The following is a 24,500-nucleotide window of genomic DNA, read 5'->3' on the forward strand; positions in this document are numbered from 1 at the left end:
GTTTTTTTTATTAATGTGGGAATTAAATGTTGAAAGGAGGGTTGTGTAAAAGTTTACCATTTCAAGATGGCTTAGAAAGAAATGCTCGCTAATCTGCCTTATGCCAAATTTATTTTGAAGTACAGTGGTACCTCGGGTTACGTACTTAATTTGTTCTGGAGGTCCGTTCTTAACCTGAAACTGTTCTTAACCTGAAGCACCACTTTAGCTAATGGGGCCTCCTGCTGGCACCGCGCCACCGGAGCACGATTTCTGTTCTCATCCTGAAGCAAAGTTCTTAACCTGAAGCACTATTTCTGGGTTAGTGGAGTCTGTAACCTGAAGTGTATGTAACTTGAAGCGTATGTAACCTGAGGTACCACTGTATAATGGTGCATATTAACTAAGTGTAAGATGTAAAGGTGCAGTCACCTTTCCGACAGAGGACTAACGGCTTCCATGTTCTAACCGGTTGCTGTGACAACAAGTTTGTCGGTTGCTGGTAGTTTTGAAAGATAACTGCTCAGCTGCAGTCACCTCAAGACCAACTTCCCTCTGGTATAGTTTATTTGCTTGTTATGTAACCTAAGCCTGCCTTCAGGTACAGTTCTGTAAACCTGAATGAATCTGAGAGTAAAATTAACATGAATCAGATTCATGTGTGTATTCTTTAAGAGAGATTTAAAGGGTTTTTAACCAGGAAGGTATCTTTATTAGTAGAACTCAGACAAGTCAGCAACAAGCTGATTGCTGCATAAACTTATAAAAGAGGACTGTTTAACTCTGCTAAAGGAAACCTTCCCACACTAGGCAGGGTATCTAATTTTTGCTCATTTCTGTTCTCTTCCTCCCCCTCCCCCAAATCTACAGGACTGCCAAATAATAATAATAATTAAAAATAAATAAATAAATTTATACCCCGCTCTCCAAGGCCAGAGCCGGGCTCAGGGCAGCTAACACCAGTAAAATTACAATAAAAAACATAATGGGAGGGAACGCCAATTTAAAATACAGGTTAAAAATACAATTTAAAATGAAGCCTCATTTTAATAGTAGCCCATAGATCAAAACATACCCAAAAGATTGGGAAACCCTCCAAAACAGTATGGAATATGGGGTGGAGGACTGCAGTAGGTGAGCGCAGGTAGTGGCATACCATGGGGGGGGCACACAAAGGCAGTTGCCCCGGATGCGAAATTGTTAGGGGCACCAATTTTCAACACTTGGTCAATACAGCTGCACACTTCCATCACTGGGCTCCACTGAAAATGGCTTCTCCATGCGAACCTGGAAGTGAGCTCTCTAGACAACAAAATGACTTTTCTAATCTCTGCAGCTGCAATCTCCTGGGTGATGCTGATGACGTTAGGCAGTTGAATGTGCATGCATACTCCATCCATTTCCCAGATTAGCCCTTGTTGATCCACTCCTAGGACGATGTGGTGTCCAACCAGGTGAGGCAGGTGGAGGCCCAGCAAGTTGTTTCCATAGCAATGACAATGTTTCTTGGCCAACTCTTTAGACATGTACAAAGGTTCCTTTACAAGCTCAGCTAGGGCCATTAACTTAACAAAGAGATTGAGCTGACCATTTCAGCAGTTCCTTCTACTGTTGTTCTTTAGTCATTTAGTCGTGTACGACTCTTCATGACCCCATGGACCAGAGCATGCCAGGCACTCCTGTCTTCCACTGCCTCCCGCAGCTTGGTCAAACTCATGGTGGTATCTTCGAGAACACTGTCCAACCATCTCATCCTCTGTCGTCCCCTTCTCCTTGTGCCCTCCATCTTTCCCAACATCAGGGTCTTCTCCAGGGAGTCTTCTCTTCTCATGAGGTGGCCAAAGTATTGGAGCCTCAGCTTCACGATCTGTCCTTCCAGTGAGCACTCAGGGCTGATTTCCTTCAGAATAGAGAGGTTTGTTCTTCTTGCAGTCCATGGGACTCTCAAGAGTCTCCTCCAGTACCATAATTCAAAAGCATCAATTCTTTGGCGATCAGTCTTCTTTATGGTCCAGCTCTCACTTCCATACATCACTACTGGGAAAACCACAGCTTTAACTATACGGGCCTTTCCTCCTTCTACTGCAGACTCCCATTTTACAAATACAGAATCATAGGCTTAGAGGAGGGGGCCCAAAGATTTCATCCAAGCCAACTCCCAAATCCTATAACAATATCCTTTGAAACTTGGATTGGGATTAATGTTGGACAAAAAAGCCTTGGATCTATGGTCTTTGTTTGATGGAAGTATGCAACCTCTGAGTCTTATTCAAAGGCTATGTGAATGCTTTGTCATAATCAATGCAATGTGTGTGTTTGGGGGGCGGGTGAACACCAGAAGCAGAGAACCTATCTTCCTCCAAATATTGTAGGATTACAACTTCTATCATCCCTAAGCACCAGCTGGGGCTGATGGGAAGTAAAACAGAATTCTAGGCTAGGTTAAGGTTAGCAGATTTTTTTCAATGAATCCCGGGACACTTTTCAACTTCAATGGATTCTCTATGGGGACTGATTTGTAAATCCGGGCACTGTCCCCAGGAAACGGGGACCTTAGGCTAGGTGGAACTTTGATCCAAGTCCAGCAGGCCTCTTCCGAGATTGAAATTATTATTGTCACCATGAGAACCACAAAATATTCACACTTTCCACTAAGAAGCCCAAGCTTACCTCTGCCTGATGTGTGTGAAATGATTCAAAGTCTCGTGCACAACAGCACCGTTTTAAATAAACAGTAGGAAAGCATTTTGGAAAAGTAACAGCAGATGGCAGTGTTACATCAGAACTGTCACTTCTGGTTTCTGTTTGGCACATTTTCTTCCTGGACAATGAAACCAATGCACAAATAGTTTCTAAATCTGTACAATATACAGTTGTACCTTGGATCTCAAATGCCTTGGCTCCTGAACAAATTGGCTCTTGAATGATCAAAACCTGGAAGTGAGTGTTCCGGTTTTTGAATGATTTTCAGAAGCCAAATGTCCGGTGCAGCTTCCGCGGTTTCCGATTGGCTGCAGGACACTCCTGCGGCCAATCAGAAGCCATGTCTTGGTTTTAGAACGGGAATGCATTCTGTTCGAGAACCAAGGTCCGACAGTACAGTGGTACCTTGTTTTGAGTCCGGGATCAACAAAAGGGATGCTCGACAAAGTGCCACTCTGCGCACACACGCGGAGCAGTTTGCACTTCTGCACATGTGCAAAGTGCAATTTAGTGCTTCTGTGCATGCACAAGTGGCAAACCCCGAAGTAACCCATTCTGGTACTTTTGGGTTTGCCACAGACATTCACCGAAATGAATGTTCGACGGGGCGGACGTCCGTGGAGGTATTACTGTATATGGTTTTCTAAATATATTTTCCATAGGCTATTGATTTTTATTTTTATTTTTTTGTCCTTACATGAGTGGAATACACAAATCATTGAGACCCATTTGAATCAATCAGATGACCATGCACCTTATTGGATCATTTCAGTGGTAGCATAACATCATGAATGAATGAATGAATGAATGGGTGGGTGGGTGCATGGATGGATGGGTGAATGAATGAGGAACATCCCTAGTAAAGCACAGCAATAGGCTTTACCTTCTTCCCCAAAGGTAATTAGAATCTCATTTAGAGAAAGTACAGAGCAAAGGAAATGGAGAGCACAGAGACACAAAGATTAAGTGTGTGTTGCCAAGTGCTTGTCAGTCATCTCGCTGTTTTTGCATCCTTGGGCCAGAACTGAAAAGGAGAAACAGTTTTATTTCTTTATGAACAGTTGCATAATATTCAGACTCCACATTTCTCTCTGCCTTTCATTAGGTAAAAGGGCCAGAAACTTAGTGGGTTATTTAAATGAAAGGGGAACATTGAGACAAGTGGCCTAGAAGACTCCAGGGATGTAAGATAACCCCCTCTGCAAAAAAAAAAAAGTAACTATGTCTCTTAGCATAGGAGTCAACTCCCAGGGACTGAGGTCCTTGTTCCATCATCTGTGTGACAGCCCTTTAGATATTTGAAGACAGTTATCACATCTCCTCTCAGTCTTCCCTTTTCCAGGCTAAACATACCCAGCTCCCTCAATTCACCCTTTCCCCAAAATGGTAAATTCTAAAACTTTTTAGACCATATAGACAGAGTTGATTATAAGGACATAAAGGTTTGAAGCGGAGGATATAAAGTGTGACACAAAGACTTGAAAATTAAAAACCGGTTGAAGGGATGGAGGGAAGTCACAAGCTCAGCAGAGCAAAGAATTTATTTGTTTTGTTATTGGTATGTTGAAATATTATGTTAAAAAAGAAATCAATAAAAATTATATATATTTTTTTAAAATCGCCATTTCCCTTTTTACTTCTCACTTTGTTGGTGACATCCACATTCTGTGCAAATCTGAATTCTGAAAGAACTTCTCACATTTAACCCGGGTGTTCATGAGTATCAAGTTGACTGAGAGGTTTGGGTTAACTTTTGAAAGTGCCATCCACAATGTCAGTAATGGGAATCTGCCTGTTTGCCAGTACAGCAAAGATTATCTGAGGAGATGTTTGAGTATCCCAAATTAACCATAAAGAATGCAATTATGCAAATTTACTAATGAGTTGCTTTGTTGTCATCAGTGAGCCTTATTTGCGACATCCAAGATGTGTCTCTCTTAATGATTTGCAGGCTTCCATATGCATACAACTTCCAACTGAAATATCTAGCTAATTGTACTATTTTTACACTTCACTTTTGCATTAACATGAGCACTCGCCATATGCCCCACACACCCAAGTGCTGGGTCGGCTATATAAGTTGTGCATCGTAGTTCAGTGCCCTATTAAATGTTGAAGTGTGTAGGATACAACACCATATGCTGAAGAAATGGCCGAGATCACAATGGAGAACCGAACTGTAAGTGAACTGTTCCACAACCACTGTTCTGTGTAAAACCCCTTGCCCTAGTCACGCTCAAGTCATGCATGTAAAATTGATATTGACTTTGCAATTGCAGCACAACGTCTAGGATGTGTTCATCATCAGTCAATACATAATTGACAAGATAGTGTGAATTATTAAAATGTGGGGAGGTATGGAAATGGGCAGGACTTTTCTTTGGTTCCGTTTATGAATGGCTATGGAACAATATCTTAACAAAGTCACAGAGACAGAGTGGAAGCAAGCAAACAGAGGGACAGGAGCCTTTCAGCTGATTGAAAGGTGATTTGATCAAAGGACTTCTGCAATGTTAGTGCAGAACGCATGGATCCCAAAAATATCTGCATAGCATGCTTTCAGTTACATGGCATGCATGGCCACTGGAGTGTGGCCAACTGTGCATGATCCTGCTCTTTCTCCACTATGCTTGATCCTGAAGCTGAAGCTAGTGCAGAATGCTGCAGCATGACTGCTGGCAGGGGTGAGGCCTTGGAAGCATAAAAAAACCTTTCTTGGGAACTTGCACGGGCTGCTGATTTGTGACTGGGCCAAGTTCAAGGTGTCACTATTAGTATATAAAGCCCTTAATTATTTGGGACCAGTTTAGCCATGAGATTGCCTGGCCCCAAGTATGCCCACTGGACCACTTCAATCTGCAGAACTGCCAGTGTTACAGGTGCCACATAATACCAATTATTCAATTCTCAACAAATTCTTTCCAGGGAACACTGGAAAGTGTAGCACTGCAAAGAGGCTAGAAGTCTCCTAACAACTGGCATCCTTAACAATCCTTACAGTTTCTATGATTCTCTGGGTGAAACTGTGACTCTTAAAAGTGTTATTATACTGCTTTAAATGTAAATAGCAGGTGGGGCCTTCTTGTGGAAAAAAATCCCACTTTGTTTTGGACAATGCACACGATGCACACTTTCCAAGGAGAGTAAGTCCCACTCAACTCTATGGGGTTTAGTTTGTGGGAATGTTCAGGGAGGCAGGAGAGGATATATTGTTTAATAGTATCCTTCCTAACTTGCGTTAGCAAGTCCCTTTACTTATCAGAGTGCATTCCCCTTTTAAACACATAGCGCTTAGCTTGTTGCAAGCTTGTTTAAGCTTCTCAATATAGGATTCCTGGTAATCCCCTTTTCTCCCCCTTAAAAAGGATAGGCATGACACAATCTTGTGTAAAGTATTATAAAAGAAGTTTACTCACACATTCAGTTCACAGATGGATCCCTGAAGGCAGACTTAGGTTACAAAGTGTATACACATGGAACTACCCCATATGGGAGTTAGTCCCAATGACTGCAGACAGGCAGTCACTGCTGCTCACTCGTTGAAACAGGATGGAAAAGAGAGAGGGTGGCACCTGCCTTGCCCCTTCTGGTACCTGGGCAGGTAAGGTCACGCCCACCTCTAGTCACATGCAGAGGAAGTTTGTCCCAGCTCAGGAAGAAACAGGAAGTTTTCCACTGACTGAAGCAAACATTCCCTTCCATGTCCACTCTAGGAATGTTTTACTTGACTGCTATCTATGTGTCACATCCTGCATAGTTAAGAGTGCACATGTATACATGTCTACCCTGAATGGTTAAATTATTGTTATGCACCACCCAATCTCTGAGCAATGTAAGATTCCTGGGGTCCCAGGCTCTCACCCAAGGCTCAATTTCCTTGGAACAAGCGACAGCAGAGACTGCCATGACTTTATGATACATGGTTTATTTACACATATATGATACATGGTTTATTTACACATATATGGCACAGAGCCACTTCTTTTGTTACCTTAATGACCCATACTTGGGCCATTACCTCAGCAGGAAGCTAGCCAGGAATTGAATCCATGCTGGATCCAGGAATGAGAAGGCAGCTCAGGCATATAGTCTATTCCACCCCACCCCACCCCCCAAAAAACCCCACAGGCACAGACTCCAGCTGTCTGAAAAAAAAGATCAGTCAATGGTGCTTCCTGCTGACTGACTTAAGGTATGAATTTGTTTAGTCCTCTGCTTTGGGGATGAATGAACCATCTGCTTATATTCTCTGTGAATAATCAGAAAGGCGGAGCAGATGTTTCTGGGTCTCCCAGAGAGTTGTAAAGCATTGTAGCAGCTGATGCTCTTTTTATCTCCAGAGATCAGAAGGGAAGCACCTTCTCGCGTCTGATCCCTGGGAACACCAGGGAGCAGAGCTGAAATGGGGACAGAATTTCCAGCGAAGCGACCTAGCTCAAATTTGCATCCAGGCATAAATTTCAAAGACAGTTTATCCAAATTTGAATTGTTCTGTCATATTTGCGCCAGATAAATCCTGCATGTGTCTTTTCAGAAATAAGCCCTGCCAAGTTTAATGGGTACTCCTGGCTACATACGTAAATAACTGCAGCCTCAGTTATGAATGATGCTGAATTTTAAAACTTTAGAAAAACAGGGTGTACAGGCGGGGCGGAGGGGGTGGTCGCCCCAGGTGCCACTGTGGGAGGGGTGACAAGATGGCCCCTGCCTCTCCCCAGCTGTAGAGCGGCTGAGGGTGTGCGCGGTCCATATGCTGCTCAAGTGGCAGCCTGTTCAAACTGTGCATGTGTGGCATCCTGTACGGACTGTGCATGTGCGTCATCCCATACGGTTGCCGCACATGCACAGTCTGTACAGGCTGCGCCGCCCCGGATGCCGGAGAGGGTTCCTCCGCCACTGTGTACAGGTCTGTTAGTCATAACCACACCAGAGAGAGCTGCATGGTTTGAGTCTACTTTGACACTAGTCCTGGGGAAGAGAAACTTTTTCAGCCTGAGACACATTCCCTACTAGACAACCTTTGAGTGACCTCTTCCGCCAGAGACAAAAGCAGGCAAAGAAAGAAAGAAAAATGTTAATTTTACCTTGCGGAATATCTTTGGGAGAACCAAAGGCTAAGGAGTGAACCCTACACAAATCTGGAGTGGAGTCCCTAAGACAGTTGGATGGTGTCTTGTACGCCTCCTTCTGGCAATTCCTGCAGCCAAGCTGGTGCCAAATGTATTGCTCTGCTTTCATTGGACCACATCAGGAAGGCTGAGAGGAGGGTCTTGTCTTCTGGGCAGCCCAGGACCTCCATGCACACTGTCTGGGCTTGCGCTACAGGGAGATCACTCCAGTGCTGCTAACACAGAGGTTTGACTGTACCCTCAGAGGCACATTCCATTATTTCCTAAGATAGACAGACAGATGCCAACAACTATACATCTCCATCTTCCATCCAGGCAAGCAAAGAAACACGATCAGAGTTCAGGAGCACATTCCAGTCAGGCCAAAGTCCCCAAGCAGGGTGCAAAGCAGGCCTGGTGAGCATAGCTGTCAACCTTCCCTTTTTTTGCAGGAAATTCCCTTATTCCAGCGCCATTTCCAGCTGCTTCCCGCTGCTATCCCGGATTGCTAGATATCCCGTAGACTGTCCCGGGGACAGGTGAGGCTGCTGATCCCTTATTTTCAAATCTGAAAGTTGACAGCTATGCTGGTGTGCAGTGTGGCTGGGAAGGGGTGTGTCTTAAAGAGAGTCCCAGGGACCAAATAAATAAGTCATTCACCTGTGGAGCTTATAGCCAGGGTTGCTGCAACAAACAGCTGTGCAAGCCTTTGGGAGGCAGAGACATGAGAGGGCATCAGAGGAGAGAGGGAAGGAAAGAAGGACAGAGGCCAGTGTTGCCCACGGCACCCCTGAACATCATTCAAGGCACCCCAGGGTGCCACAGCACACTGGGTGAAAACCACTGATCTAGTCCATGAAAGCTCCATGTTATTTGTTACCTTTTTTAATGCTGCTGTTGTTTTTGCTGCAACAGACTCACAGGGTTGTCCTTCTGAAAAGTAATAGCACATGTTCAATGATAATTTATTGGTCTTAAATGAGAAGCAGTCATTGACAAGCAATCAAGATACTATTTCTCTTGTGTTTCGTATTTTAGGGTGCTAGTGGCAAGAAAAAGGGGCAAGAAACAAGAAGAAGAGTTTGGATTTCATATCCCGCCTTTCACTCCCTGTAAGGAGTCTCAAAGCGGCTAACATTCTCCTTTCCCTTCCTCCCCTACAACAAACACTCTGTGAGGTGAGTGGGGCTGAGAGACTTCAAACAAATGTGACTAGCCCAAGGTCACCCAGCAGCTGCATGTGGAGGAACGGAGACACGAACCCGGTTCCCCAGATTAGGAGTCTACCGCTCTTAACCACTACACCACACTGGCTCAAGAGGAGGAAAGGAACATTAAAGGTCTATTAAAGTAGGGCTGAACTTTCTCTCTGTGCTATAATAATTGAGGGGCCAATCCTATGGCAGATCTGCCAGGATGAGCAGTTTAGGATGCAGCAGAGCTCCAGATCAGCCAGCTGATTCCCCTGGAATTAAGTCTCCAGCCCTGGCTCTGCCCAATCCAAAAAGGGGCAAGGCAGGTACAGGATCCAATGCCCTTCCAGCACAGACAGGTGACCTGGCAACCCACTGGGCAACCCACTGCTTACTTCCCTCTGCCAGTCTTAGGCAGAGCAGCAGCCCCACTGCTGAATGGAATTTTGATCTGATGTAACTTTACACCAGATTAACTTACACCAGTTTGCTTTACACCAGTTTTTTGTGCAGAGGGTTGCTTTCTCATAGACTGTCATCCTTGGGTATTAGACTAGCACAGCAGGAAGCTTTAACTGCTGCCAGATCGCAATCATAAAGTTCATAATGAACTTGGCGAGATTCACTTCCATGAAAACATTCATCATTCATAAGCTGCAAGGCTGCCATCCTGGGCATTCGTCCTTGAGAAGATAAGTTCCACTGGACTCCTCGGGTTGGATTTGGAGATGTAAGAATGTCATTTCAATGGGCCAGCACCAAGCTTGACTAAAGACACTTTCAGACTGCCACTACTTTGAAGGTGGCCTTCAACTGTCCATAAGCAATTTGAGGCTGCACAATTAAAGTGGGATTTGGTGCTATTTTACTGCAAACCCACTCTCCCTCCCCTGCCCCCCCCCAAAAAAAACACACAAACGTTTGTGATAGAGAAAGTGATGAAAGCAGTGTGTGGGGCAACAACTGTGAGATCTTATAATCTCCCAACCCAATCAGAATAAAAGCTCAATAAACAGTCAAGTTCCCAGCAAACCTTGTGCAAACAAATCAGGATGAATACCTAATAAATGTTGTCTGAAAGCAACCCAAGTCTGGATCCCATTGATTTCATTGGTGCACGAGGAAGCCCGGCTCCCATTGGTTTCAAGCTCACTGGGTGACCTTGGGCTGTTCACAGTCTCTCACCATAACCCAGAGCGCAAGGTTTTTGTGAGAACAAAATGGGGAGGAAATGAACCATGTACACCTCCTTGGAAGAGATGTGGGATTTAAACGCAATAGTCTCTGCTCCATGCATGACCAAGTCTGGATCCAAGTCAGCATGCAAGCGAAGGAGCTACCAAACTACCGAGTACTCAGGGAACAAACTTTTCTGCAGGGCGCGCAGCCGGCTGCGGATTCTTCAGCTCTGGCGAGACCCTTTTCCTTCCTAAGCACGTGGCTCCCGCTCCAGGGTCTTTAAAAGATGTCCCGGGTGGTGAACCCCACCCTTCTCTTGCTGTCGCCTCGGAGCTGCGCTCTGATTTGCTCGTGCGCCTGCTCACGCGCCTAACCAAGAAGCGCTGCCCAGAAGTTGGCGAGCTGCAGGCGCCGGCGGCAGAGCGCGCTTGTGCGCAGAGAAGCGCGGAGCTGGCGAGCCTTCCGCCCTTAAAGGCGAGCGCCAGCCGGGGAAGGCGCGGAGAGCTGTAGCCCTGCGATGTGCCCGGAGCAGCACGAGTGGAGGCAGGTAAGGGGGCGTGGCTCTTGCACCTTGAAGGCGATGCCTGGCTGGAATAGGTGAGCTCCTGTCAATCCATCCGAGTTGCTTCCGTGTGTCGCGCATCTTGGGTTTATTTCGCGGGGATTCGGCGGGGTCTTCGACGGAGCAACCTTATGCATGCTTACTCGGAAGTAAGCGTCATTGTGTTGTATGAGGCTTACCTGCAGGTAAGTGTGCATGGGATTGCAGGCTCACCTATCTTTAACGTCCTACATACTCCGGGTTTTTGTTTAAAAAATAATAATTTGCTGGTTTTCAGCGTTAACACTTGGTTTCGAGATGATGGATCCAATGCCATTTGGTGTGTTGACATCTTGTGTGTGCTTGCAAGGACAGAGTAAGTCTCATTAAAATCAGTGGAACTTGCTTCCAAGCAAATGTGCAGAGAAGTGTGGGGCTGAATCATAGAACCGTAGAGTTGGAAGAGACCACAAAGCCGACTAGTGCAGGAATCTTTTGCCCAATGTGGGGCTCAAACCCACAACCCTGAGATTAAGAGTCTCATGCTCTACTGACTGAGCTATCACAGGGGTGATTATTGACCTGGTGTTTGGGCAGAGTGTTGGACTTGGACTAAGGAGATCCATGCTCCGACCTTGTGCCAGTCCCACACTCTCAGGCTAACCTACCTTACAGGGTTGTTGTCGTAAGGATAAAATGGGGGAAGCAGTGTGATCTGTGTATAGCACCTTGAACTCCTTGGAGGAAAGGTGGGGTATAAATGCATGTAATGATAATTAAATTAAGATATTGTGAATTGCTTTACAGCTTTGTATAATAATAGTAATTATGATTAATAATAAAACTCTAGTATTCGGTGCACAAGTAAGGGAAGGGCTCTAGCTCACTGGTGAAGCATCTGCCTTGCATGCAAAAGTTCCAAGATTCAACCCCTGGCATCTCAAGATAAGGTTCGAAGTGTCCCTTGCCTGAAACCCTGGAGAGCTGCTGCTACTTGGCATAGATAATGCTAAGCTAGATGGACGAAAGGTTGGACTCAGTGTAAGACAGCTTCCTGTGTTCTCGCCAGTTGCTTATTTTTAAGATTCTTAGAGAAACAAAACAGAATTGGTAGGCTGGTGATATATACTGATAAAGGGATATGCTGATTAAAATGCACATTTTATTAGCATATAAATGCACATTTATTTAATGCTGCACTAATTATTATTATTGCTGCTGCATAGTATTCGATGCTGAAGTTTATTATTAAGTAGTTTTACATTGTTGCACTAATAATCATGAAGTATCTAAAGTTGCACGGGATGTGGGTGGTGCTGTGGTCTAAACCACTGAGCCACTTGGGCTTGCCGACCAGAAGATCGGCAGTTCGAATCCCCACAGACAGGGTGAGCTCCCATTGTTCGGTCCCTGCTCCTGCCCACCTAGCAGTTCAAAAGCACATCAAGTGCAAGTAGATAAATAGGTACCGCTCCAGCGGGAAGGTAAACAGCGTTTCTGTGTGCTGCTCTGGTTTGCCAGAAGCGGCTTCGCCATGCTGGCCACATGACCTGGAAGCTGTCTGCAGACAAATGCTGGCTCCCTCAGCCTATAGAGCAAGATGAGCGCCGCAACCCCAGAGTCGTCTGCGACTGGACCTAATGGTCAGGGGTACCTTTACCTCTACCTATCTAAAGTTGCACTAAGCGATGGACATACCAGCCAACACCCCCCCACACACACACACACAAAAGAGAGAACAGTGTGTAATCTGCAGAATGGGTAGAGAATGTGAAGGACTAATTGGCGCATTTGTTTTAATTTTTAAAGTGCCACGGATGTAAATTGCAGCTCCTGCTCCTTGCCAGTTCCTTGCCAAGGTTAATTGAAAAATCCATGGAAGAAGCAAGTCCTGTTGTGTTTAATAGGGCTTATTCCTAGATAAGTGTGCAGAGGAGTGCAGCCTAGATGTTGAAAAGGAAACTGCCTCATATTAAACAAAATTCCAGTGAGGAAACCTAATGTGTACATTAGCCATTGTTTTCATTGCCGGCCAATAAAACTAGTGATAATGAGCTGTCTTCTTTTTAACTGCAAGGGATTGCTAAGCAGTTTCAAGAGATCTCGTGAGTGGTCATCCCTAAATGTCATGGCATGCAACTTCTCTGCACTTGTGCTTTTAGTGAAGCATTTCCCAGAAGTTGCTTTGGGTTCAGAATAATAACGGGAAGGACAGTCATCATTTTTTGTTATGCAAGCAGCCACCTGGTAAGGTACCTTGTTCTCCTAGGCTCTAGCATGCTGTACAAGCTGAGAACCAGGTAGTGTAGAAGGACCAGAATGGGAAATCTCTGGTCCTCCAAATGTTGCAGAACTCCAGCTCCCATCAGCCCCAGCTAATATGGTGAATGGGCAATGGGAGTCGCTGACCTTTATTTGTTTATATACTGCTTATCCTCCCAAAAGGCTTCCAAGTAGTTTACAACTATAAAATCAAGTATAAAAGCATTACATAATTAAAATACACAGTATCAATTCCATTGGGACTTTAGAACTTCCTTAATTAGGATGTACGATATAGGAGCTAGCACAACTGGTAAAACAGTTAAAACAATAAAATCAGAAGTTCAATTTAGGGGATTGTGTGTCTTCAGGGGCCAGCAGAATGCCAATATTGATGGGGTCTCTTGTATTCCAGCAGGGAGGGCATTCCCCAACACTGGTGCTGCCAGTGAAAAAGCCCAATAATCATCAGGCTGTGAGAAATCTAACCAGGTTCCATTCACTGATTGTAGTGCCCTTACCGGGCAGTGGGGAGAAAGATGGTTTTTCAGGTAACCTAGTCCAGAGTTATTTAGGACTTTGTATGTAAGTAGCAGAACCTTAAATCTGGCTTGGTTGCTCATAGGCATCCACTGCTATTAGTAGTGGAAAGAGTGCTAGACTTAGCTCCCATGAAACTGGTTTTGTGCCAGTCACTGCATCTCTGCTTAACATGCCCTGCTGTGTTGGACATTTAGTCATAAAAAAGTTACTTTCATATCTAGTATCTTATGGTTCCATAGTGACTTTGAGTAACCTGTAACTGGTACAAAAAAAAAAAACACTCCTCCACATTCTATACCCAGAGGGATTATATTATGAAGATGGAACAATATTTATATATTTCAAATATTTGGATCTCGAACCTTATGGTTAGTGGCCAGTTGGTTCTATTTCCTACAGGAAAGGACATAGAAGATACAAACCTGAGCAACTTGATATCCTACTAGACTTCGTTTACTTATTTCTGAAACCATAGTGGCCAGCACTAACACACACACCCTCACCTTAAAAGAAAACCCTTCATTTCTTCTGATCCTGAAATCTGTACTGTGCAGTGAGGAATGGGTTCTTCTGTTGCAACATTCGATGTACCGGTAACCCAATAAAAAAAGCATCAAAGGGTGAGAGAAACTTAAAAAACCACAACATCCAGCTGCAAAGACTTGTTGAAACAAATATGTTTTCCATTGTTTCCAGAAACTACAAATAGTGTGTGTTTGTTGTATCTCAACAAGGATGCAGTTCCACAAAACAGGGGCAGACACAGAGAAGGCCCTGCTCTGAGTTACTGGGGAATGGGCTTCTGATAATTTAGGTACTCTTTTGTAGAACACAGTGATGTGAGGGGGTAAGGTGATTTGCGTGTTCAGACCCAGAGACCTCCCCCTTAAATAAAGACACATTTGACTCAAATTTTAGTTTTAGTTTTTGGCAGAATTTAGGCCACAACTTTATTGATTACAGAAAAGTGAGTGGTTGCATAGGCTCTGGTTCGACTAGCTCCCTACACCCTTGCAGGTAGCGCTGACCCAGAGCTCTATCATAGGTCAGCCAAGGGTGAACACCTGAGGCAGGTGAAAAGCCTGGGAACAGACTCTGTTCACTCCCCAGATGCTCCCCTGCACTCAGGCACAGGCACAACCCCCTTTCGGGGGTTGACCAAACCAAGTTGAGGCTCTGGATTCCTTTAACAGAATACCCTTCACATATGGATGGCAAGACCGTTCTCCCACCCCATCACATGAACCAGGGCCTATGCGCAACCTTACAAGTTGTGACGATATGCTATGCGGCAGATGAAACCCAAATGGCCACAGCCAATCAGCCAAGTGGGGGAAAATTCCTGCTGTGCCCCTGTCCCAACGACAGATGACACACGACTGCACAGCAAGGTCAATCGCAAAATGCCCTAAAATTAGGGAGAGGTGGGCAGGTGTTCTGATGCACGAGCTGAAAGAGGAAGCTCTGGGACACGTGCATGGGTTTATATAGGCCCCTTGATCCATTTAGACTGCGCACCATTGGCCAGATTACACCCAGCAATGAGGGACCTACCAATTGGGTGTTGTGGCTATCCAGTAGACCCACCCACAACCAGGAGGTCAGTCTCCAGGTCTCACTGCAAGACATGCCCTCTTTTAGGGAGGACACGATCTCTCAGGCAGACTGCATCTGAGGTGCATAGGGCCTTGTATGTTAGCACCATACAGTGCTAACATACAAGGCCCTATGTAGAGCCAGTGTGGTGTAGTGGTTAAGAGTAGTGGACTCGTAATCTGGGGAACCGGGTTCGCATCTCCACTCCTCCACATGCAGCTGCTGGGTGACCTTGGGCTAGTCACACTTCTCTGAAGTCTCTCAGCCCCACTCACCTCACAGAGTGTTTGTTGTGGGGGAGGAAGGGAAAGGAGAATGTGAGCCGCTTTGAGACTCCTTAGGGTAGTGATAAAGCGGGATATCAAATCCAAACTCTTCTTCTTCTTCACCAAAATCTTGACCCAGTAGCAGATTGGCAGCCACTGCAGATCTTGCAGACAAAGTGCTACATGAGGAATTGAGGAAACTGAAAACAGCAATGCATAATTGTTCATTCTGTTGCTTTGCCCCAGCATGGGCTCTTTGACTTGCATGTGTCGTTTTCTCTAGGAGAGAGAAGGCTGCCTCTGGCAGCTGAAGAATGAAGTCCCCTCCTTGCTGCCTGTCCCTTTCTTCAGGAGCATCTGGAGAGGAGCTGGGTGAGAGCACCTCCTTTGGATCTGTGGAGTCCAGTGTCTTCTGCAGCGAGGAGGAGCCAGGAACCTTGCTGCGGCCGGTGGCCCCGTCCTTGGACTGCATCACAGTCAATGTGGGAGGGGCCCGCTTTGTGCTGTCCCAGAAAAAGCTGTGCTGCTACCCGGACACCCGCCTGGGCAAGCTGGCTGTAGTGGTGTCAGCTGCCCGGGACGTTGCCTCCAGCCTCCTGGATCTCTGCGATGATGCCAATTTGGTGGAGAATGAATATTTCTTTGATCGGAGCTCTCAGGCATTTAGTTACATCCATAATTATTACCAGACGGGCCGGCTGCATGTGATGGATCAGCTCTGTGCACTTTCCTTCCTGCAGGAGATCCAGTATTGGGGGCTGGATGAGCTCAGCATTGACTCTTGCTGCAGGGACAGGTGAGTAATTGATGGGGCCATGGACCCAAATCCAGTAGGGTTGGGGAAGGCTTCAGGAGGGCATTGTAGATTAATTCTGCAGTTGGGGAGAGGTGAGGTAAGCACAGATGAAGGGAATTAAGATGAGGTGGTGGCCTGGGTGCCACTGATGTGGATTCCTGCCACCTAGGCAAGGCAGCAGCAGGACAGAAAATTATGGCAGTGGTTGAGTTTGGTATTGAAGCTGCTTGTGTACTTGGAAAGGGTGTGGAAGTTGGGGTTGTGGATGGGCCCGCTGCAGAAGGGCTCACCGGGGGTGGGGGGGTGGCAGGGTGAGGGAGGGAGGAAAGCAGACAAGTGCTTGGGGGGGGGGGGCAACTCTGACAGTTTTTCCTAGAAAAAAATTACTGGGCATACTACTACTACTAATAATAATAATAATACCTTATTATTTATACCCCAGCCACTCTGGGCACTCCCAATGGAATATTAAACAGAATAAAACTTCTAACATTAAATTCTTCCCTGACAGCCTTCAGATGTCTTCTAAAAGTCAGATAGTTGTTTATTTCCTTGACATCTGGTGGGAGGGCGTTCCACAGGGCAGGTGCCACTACTGAGAAGGCCCTCTGCCTGGTTCCCTGTAACCTCACTTCTTGCAGTGAGGGAACCACCAGAAGGCCCTCGGAGCTGAACAATGGGGGTGGAGACACTCATTCAGGTATACTGGGCTGAGGCTGGCTAATGTAACCTTGAAACAGGTTCCTCCTGGGATTAAATTAATGTGTGATATAAAGCAAGGACAGCTAGCTTGTGGCAATCTGGATGTTGATGAGCTACAACTCCCATCAGCCCTGCCAATTAGCCATACTGGTTGGAGCTGATGGGAGTTGTAGTCCAAGACACCTGGAGGGCCACTGGTTAGCCACCCCTGTTTTTAAGGCAGACTTGATGTGTAGCACGGAGGAGTTGAGGATGATTTTAGGTTTGTCCCTTTTGCTGATCATCCGGCTTCACAGCTCTGAGGTTTACAAGAGCACACCTTGAAGTCAGTGGCCGCTGTCTTTTTGCATTTGTAATTGAAGTTGGTTGTGGTGGTGCACCATGCTGCCACATGTGTTTGCATTCATTTCAGATGTACTATAGTGTCACATTTTGTGCTTCGCTGCCTTGCACAGGTACTTCAGGAGGAAGGAACTGAGCGAAGCCTTGGATATCAAGAAAGAAGCTGAAGCACTTGATGCCCAGGAAGAGGAAGAGGACTTCTCCGGGAGCCTCTGCCCCAGATTCAGGCAGAAGCTTTGGGAGGTATTGGAAAAACCTGGGTCTTCTGTCGCTGCCAGGACTTTTGGCACCATCTCCATGGCCTTTGTCATCATCTCTATTGCCAACATGGCCCTCATCTCTGTAGAACTGAGCTGGCTGCCACCACACCTCCTTGACATCCTGGAGTATGTGTGTATCGCCTGGTTCACAGGAGAGTTTGCCCTGCGTTTCCTGTGCGCACAGAAGAAATTCTACTTCATACGGAATGTAGCAAACATCATAGACCTGCTAGCCATTTTGCCCTTCTACATCACACTGGTAGTGGAGAGCTTGCGTGGCAGACACAGCTCCCAGGAGCTGGAAAACATGGGACGTATTGTTCAGGTGTTAAGGCTGCTGAGGGGTCTGCGCATGCTGAAGTTGGGCCGGCATTCAACAGGTAAATCTACATGGTGTAGGAAACTGATTATTTTGTGGTTCTACCTAAGGGGGGTGGCGATTTTAAGAAACTCAGATGAGAAGCTGACTTCCATATGAGCAGAGGCCCACAACATGAGACTGGTCCCATGTTGCAAGCTAAACTTTGTAGCCACCAAACTCCAGACAGACCCTACCCCCAGAATCATTTCCAAGGCAAGCAAGTGACTGTACATATCCCAGATAGGTTTAACAGTCCATCACTCTTCATGGGGAACAGGGGTCTCCTAACAACTCTCAGCACAAACTACGGCTCCCAGAAGTCTTTGGGGAAGCCATAACTGCTTAAAAGTGGTATCCAGTGCTTTTGTGTGTGGGGGGGTGTATGTGTGTGGGTACTCACCATGAAGTAAGTGCCACACTTTTAACATTTGGGGGAGGGAAATGTGCTGGTACTGCCGTACCCTTGAGTACCCCCAGGGAGAGAGAGAAGCGCTGGTAGTAGCATAGTACTTTAAATATATTGTGTGAATGTGGCCAGAGAGAGGGTATTTCATAATTCCTTTCCTTTCAGTTTATCGACTTACTCTGTCACCGCAATGCCTAATTTCAACAGTGCTTCCTCTGTCATCTGATGGACACAGTCCCTTGTCTGAAAGCTGCCTTAAACCAGGTGATGCGATCTGCCGATCTCCCTCAGTATAGTCTACTTTGCCCAGCAGTGCCTCTCCAGGATCAAAAGCAGAGTCATTTGATCCTTCTAACAAGAGATGCCGGGCATTGAACCAAGGATCTTTTGCATGCAAAACAGCAGCTCTACCACAGAGCTATGGTACCCTTCCTAGGACCTTCCATCATAAGAGTTGGAAGAGACCATGAGGACCATCTAGTCCAACCCGTTGCAATGCTGGAATTTTTCACCCAACATGGGGCTTGACCCATAGCTCTCAGATTAAGAGTCTCATGCTCTAGTGCCTTCTTAGCAAGCCTCACTTTCCACAGGAAACTGAATCTTTTCTGTATCCCACAATTGTGGGAGAATTAAGCAGAGGGGACCAGTTCACCTCAGGGTGACATCTCCCTCTAGAAAACTATCTAAATCTGCCCTGAGGTCCTACAGTTCTGAGAAGCTGAATAGGCAAATCTTCATGGTTTTTAGGTTGCCAGGGTGGGAAGCCTGTGAACCTTCTAGTTGTTGATGGACTCCCATCAGCCTCTGCCAGGGATGATGGGAGTTGTAACCCAGCAACATTTGAAGGGCAACTGGTTCCTCACCCCTGGTCTGAGGCCTAGTTCTTACAAGGAACAAACCTGTTTCTGAACTGCACCAATAGTAGTAGGGGGCAGCAGGAATTACAGGACTGAATTCTCCTTCGTACAACAACAACAGAAGAAAAATCCCTACATGCAGGAAAACATGTTAGGAAGAAGACTGGCCTAAAACCTTCACTGCATCTAGTTTTCTCTGTTCAGGGAATTTGACTTGTTTGAGCGGTGGGGTGGAAGAGTATCCAATCATGTTAGCATCCTGAAGTGGTACAGTTCAGAAATAATGTTATTACCCCAACACAGGTTAATTGGACCGTCATGCTAGAAACTCCCTCTAATCACTTCTCCTAACCTTTTCATCACCCCCCTATTAGTGCTATATAAGCTAATTTGGTTGCCTGCCCATTTCATTGTCAACAGTGGGTAAACTGGCAAGGGTCAGAGATGGCTTGCTAGCAGCATTGCATTACTATTCAAAATAAAACTGGATTCATATCTGCAAACATTTGCCTAGAAGGGGTTGCCTATATGAACACAGCTATTCTGAATTTATAATATTCTGTTTGCTTCTTTTATTCTTGAACAGATCAGATTAGAAAGTCATAGCAGCAAGGCTATGTTTGCAGCTGATGGGCTCAAATGTTGCCTCAGATGAATCTGTTGTTGCAACATGTTCCCCACTTCCTCAAATGGAGAGAAATCCCAGATCGGTTTCCTTTAGTTGGCAGAGCACTGAAGGCTTCATTTTGTAATATATACCGTATTTTTCGCCCTATAGGACGCACTTTTTCCCCTCCAAAAATGAAGGGGAAATCTGGGCGCGTCCTATGGGGCGAATGCAGGCTTTCGCTGAAGCTTGGAGAGCGAGAGGGGTCGGTGCGCACCGACCCCGCTCACTCTCCAGGCTTTAGGAAGACATCCGCAGCCTAGGCAGCCCTGTGGGAGGTCCCGCAGGGATGTCTAGGCTGCGGATAGCAGCCTGCTTCCTGGAGCGTCGGGCACCCTGAAAGCAGAGCGCCCGGCACTTCGGGAACACATCCACAGCCTAGGCAGCCCTGCGGGAGGTCCCGCAGGGATGTCTAGGCTGCGGATAGTAGCCTGCCGCCCGGCGGGTGAAGCGCCCTGAAGCAGAGCACCCCGCGCGCCGGGCAGACATCAGCCAGCCCCACAAGCTCGGGAGACAGCAGGGAGGCGCAGCGCCGCCATCCCGCGGTTCCTCGACCTGGTACGGTTTCCCTGACCTGCTTTTGGGGGGGAAATAAAGGGGGGAATTTCCTTTATTTCCCCAAAAAAAACTAGGTGTGTCCTATGGAATGGAGCATCCTATGGGACGAAAAATACGGTACATGGCAGAAGATAAGGCAACCCCCCCCCCAAACTATGCCCCCATTTTCATCTGGGGGCAGATGGAAAAAACCTTTCACTTACTTTACCTGTTTTATTTGCTGAATGTATATAGCTGCTTCATAAGTTCCAGGAGTCTCAGAAAACAATGTAAAACTGTTAAAGATACTGAAACACTCAATCACATATTTATTTCTCTCACACATTTCCAGCATTGCAGCCAACCTCTGGGTATCTAATTCAGAAAACATGCCAGCTTCCAGGAGACAACCTCCTAACAATAGGTTCATTAAATAAACTGAGCATCATTGAACTGTTAACAAAGCAGTGGCCTTCTAGCTTCTGTAATTTCTTTTATTTTCAGAATCATTCCAGTTTGTAACATATTGCAGGAAGAAAGAGAGAGGAAAGAAACTTTTATGTCCATATAACATATGTGATCTATGTTAGTCACGGGTGCCATGAAAGATAAGAGAGTCATCTTTCCTTGCTGGTCCCTTGGAATCAGTTTTTACTCATCATAGGAGGTGAGGTGAGAATTTATTTAAAGAGACAATGAGGAATAATGAGATTGAGTAAGGGCAGAAGAAACTTGCTGGTATCCAAGCCGGGGCAAAATGGCAATGAACTCTTATGGTGAGGACTTCTACCCACAATGCATCCTGGTGTTAAAGAGTCCATGTTTTGTGTTAAAACATGATACCACTCCTGCAGGCAAGTTATACTTGCTACTCCACCAGACTAGCATAAGTTACTTGACACATCTTGACACTACGGCATATTGTTTTTATGTCATATCTCCCATACATAGACTGATGGATCACCAGCTCTTTAATTGTTCCATCTTTGAAGAAACTTGGAGAAGGCTTGAGATGGAAAACAGTCAATTTTTATTTTAAACAACTGAGATGTGCCATTAAAATGGCATTCACAAGAGACATAAATTAGGTGCTATGCATTTCAAGCCTGTTTGTGCTTGGAAGGAACCCCATGAAGTTCAATGGGACTAACTCCCAGATGTCTGTATAGGACTTCAGCCTAAAAATATGAGGGTTGATGCTGTTTTTACACATGCATGTACATAAATTGCAGCTGTGTGGAATACCTCAATCGAACAGAATCTTGTTTTGATGTGAGGCTAGTTGATATGAAAGGGTTTTTTTGGGGAGGAGGGGCCAGGGCTGGTGATAATAAAGCTATAGTCCTGAGCTCATACAGTTGGCAGTTATCCTCCTCTAAAATTCATTATTTCATATACATTTAGTATTGAGGTACAGTAGATGAATGTCAGCTCTTGCATGCAGGAAATGATTCTCAAGTACAAAATTTGGAGAGATGACTGGGTAAGCAGTATCACTTACTTAAGGACTTCAGCAGAACTCAGATGGATCCTGAGTCAACAAACTAAATATGAGCCAACAGCGTGATGCTGCTTTAAAAGGGCAAATGCTAATATGGGTTACACAGAAGTACTGCATCCAAGGCATGGGAAGAAATTGTTCTACTCTACTGAGTGCTGGTTGATTCCCAGCTACATAAGGATACTGAATATGTTTTGTTTTGGTTTTAACCATTAAGGGAGAATAGCCAGGCTGTTCCATTCATTCAGACCCCATGTCCAACCTCTCCAAAAGCATTTTCCTTCCTCTTTTGCTATATTGGGCCTCCTCCCCTAATAAATACTGGGTGAGATGAGAGCACTTTTTCAACCCAAAGGCTGTATCCTCTCCTGAGGACCACATGCCAGTGGTGGGTAGTACCAGAGGCAAAAGTGGGTGTGTAAATAAATGCAGATGTTACCTTTGTACAGTAGGCTAGTTTCTGCATGCACACCTCCATCCAGGCAAGCAAGTGGCTTGATCAGAAGTCAAGGATACATTCTAGCCATGTAAAGCATGCAAAGCTAGGACACTGAGGGTCTAGCCAGGAAAGGAGGCTTGTGTCCTAAGGAGAGTTTTGCGGGCCCAATAGAAAGACCTAGAGAGCCACATTTGGCCTCTGAGCCACTTCAGACCTAAGGAAGTATTTGTACCATTTGCTCTCCCTTTCCAAGTGGGCTTTAGTTCAACCTCTGCTGCTCAGAAGGCAGGAGCTCACATGACCACAGCTTTGCTCAAGGCCTCTCTATCCCACTCCATTACTGGTCCTGTTTAGCTTGTCTTACTATTGCCCTTGCAGCAGGGGGACAAAACTAGAATTATGGGGCTCAGCTGTCATTGATGCAGGTTCCACCTGCCGTTGGCATCCCAGCCATCCACCCTACAAGTCCCAGGGGCATCAGGCTTCAAGGAATCTGATCCCTCCCATGGTGGCAGCCAAGAACCAGATAAACAAAAAACGTTTCTTACCAAGTAATTTATTCACTATGCACAGAGAGAGCTGAAGGAATGCATTCTAACTAGGATAATGCCATTGCTCCGAGTAAAGTCCCACCCCCCTCCGTCTGTTCTATTGTATGTCACACCTAATCTGAGCTTTCTGCCTCTGAGCTTTCTGCTCTACTACCTTCAGTGCACGCCTGGTTCTGGGAGAGGGAAGGACAGGAATGCTTTCCAAAGACACTGAGTCTGTCAGTGGTCTCTCCCCTGGTGCTGCTTCTTCCTGCTGTTCCTCTCCCAATATTTCCCAGCTTCTCCCCTCTGCAGTCTCTGAACTATGCCCTTCTGCAAACCACTGTTCTAAATCTATACAGTCCTCCTGTTCTTGGGAAGGTTCAGGAGAATGGGGGGTGGTCTCCACCATTCCTCCTCAGTCCAGGCCCTGAGAAGGGGGCACCAGCCACCACTGATGGAGGCTGTGACCTGAACTGAAATCCTCTATTGCGTTGCAGGTTTGCGGTCCCTGGGCATGACCATTGCCCAGTGCTACGAAGAGGTCGGCATGCTCCTGCTTTTCCTCTCTGTGGGCATCTCCATCTTCTCCACCATGGAGTTCTTTGTCGAGCAAGGTGTCCATGGCACAACCTTCACAAGTGTGCCCTGTGCCTGGTGGTGGGCTACGACATCCATGACGACAGTTGGCTACGGAGACATTAGGCCGGACACAACCATCGGCAAGATAGTGGCGTTCGTGTGTATATTGTCGGGAATTCTCGTTCTGGCTCTGCCAATAGCCATCATCAATGACCGCTTTTCTGCCTGTTACTTCACGCTGAAGATAAAGGAAGCTGCTCTCCGACAGCGTGAAGCCTTAAAGAAGCTCACAAAGAACATGTCCAGCGATTGCACCGTCAATGTTAATTTGCGCGACGTCTATGCTCGAAGTGTCATGGATGTGCTGAGGCTAAAAGGCCGGGACAGAACAAGCACTAGGAGCAGTGGTGGTGATGAGTTTTGGTTTTGATTTCTTTAAAAAACAAAACAGCATAAGGCAGGGGTAGCCAATGTCGTACTGTCCAGATATTGTTAGACTACAACACCCATCATTTTATTACCATTGGCAATGTTTGCTGGGACTGATGGGAGTTGTAATCCAACAACCTCTAGAGAACACTACACTGTTTAAAATGTGTGTCTAATGTTTCGTCAGCCTTGAGAATAAATGCTGTGTTGAATACGAGGCTAACAATTGTTTCATGTTCTCCCCTATTAAATTTCCCTTTCCAGGTTTCTGAGCATATGACAATAATTACCCTAACCCAAAGGCTTATTAAAAGCAAAAACACTCAGGTTATACTGACTCTTACCATTTAGACCATTCATTAAAATAAAATGGCGGATTCATCTACATAAAACAATGTTTCGGTTATTTGGTAATAGTTCTTATGCTTGCTTTAATATGAAAAAATAAAGTGTTAGCAAAATGAAAGTTGTTGTACTGTTTTGTATTATATTTTAAAGAGTTTTTTATTTAAAAAAAAAATAGCAAGAGATGAGGATCCTTTACAGTTGTGTCCACAGTAGCCAATTTGAGACATGATTTAGTCCATCGCAGAGATGGGGGACTCAGCTTCTCTCAACCTCATTTACCCTTTTGAGGAAAGTCATAAGGTAAAGGTAAAGGGACCCCTGACCATTAGGTCCAGTCATGGCCAACTCTGGGGTTGCAGCGCTCATCTCG

The 24,500-nt window shown here is 45.8% G+C and overlaps 1 protein-coding gene across 3 annotated transcripts; it reads left to right on the top strand.

The window, feature by feature from the left end:
- Positions 1-10,550: 10,550 nt before the first annotated feature.
- Positions 10,551-24,214, top strand: KCNV1 (potassium voltage-gated channel modifier subfamily V member 1). Of its 3 annotated transcripts, none has more exons than XM_083450591.1 (4): positions 10,551-10,759; positions 15,654-16,166; positions 17,324-17,850; positions 23,272-24,214. In XM_083450591.1, the coding sequence occupies exons 2-4, from the start codon at positions 15,685-15,687 to the stop codon at positions 23,781-23,783; spliced, it is 1,521 nt and encodes a 506-aa protein (XP_083306717.1). In that variant the 5' UTR covers positions 10,551-10,759; positions 15,654-15,684; the 3' UTR covers positions 23,784-24,214. The 3 variants fall into 3 exon arrangements, with proteins under 3 accessions (XP_083306717.1, XP_083306716.1, XP_083306718.1); XM_083450590.1 differs by having other exon boundaries at positions 10,551-10,709; XM_083450592.1 differs by having other exon boundaries at positions 10,551-10,705.
- Positions 24,215-24,500: the final 286 nt, after the last annotated feature.

Source organism: Podarcis tiliguerta, assembly GCF_965153285.1.
Source record: "Podarcis tiliguerta genome assembly, chromosome: 7".
NCBI classification, from domain to species: Eukaryota; Metazoa; Chordata; class Lepidosauria; order Squamata; family Lacertidae; genus Podarcis; species Podarcis tiliguerta.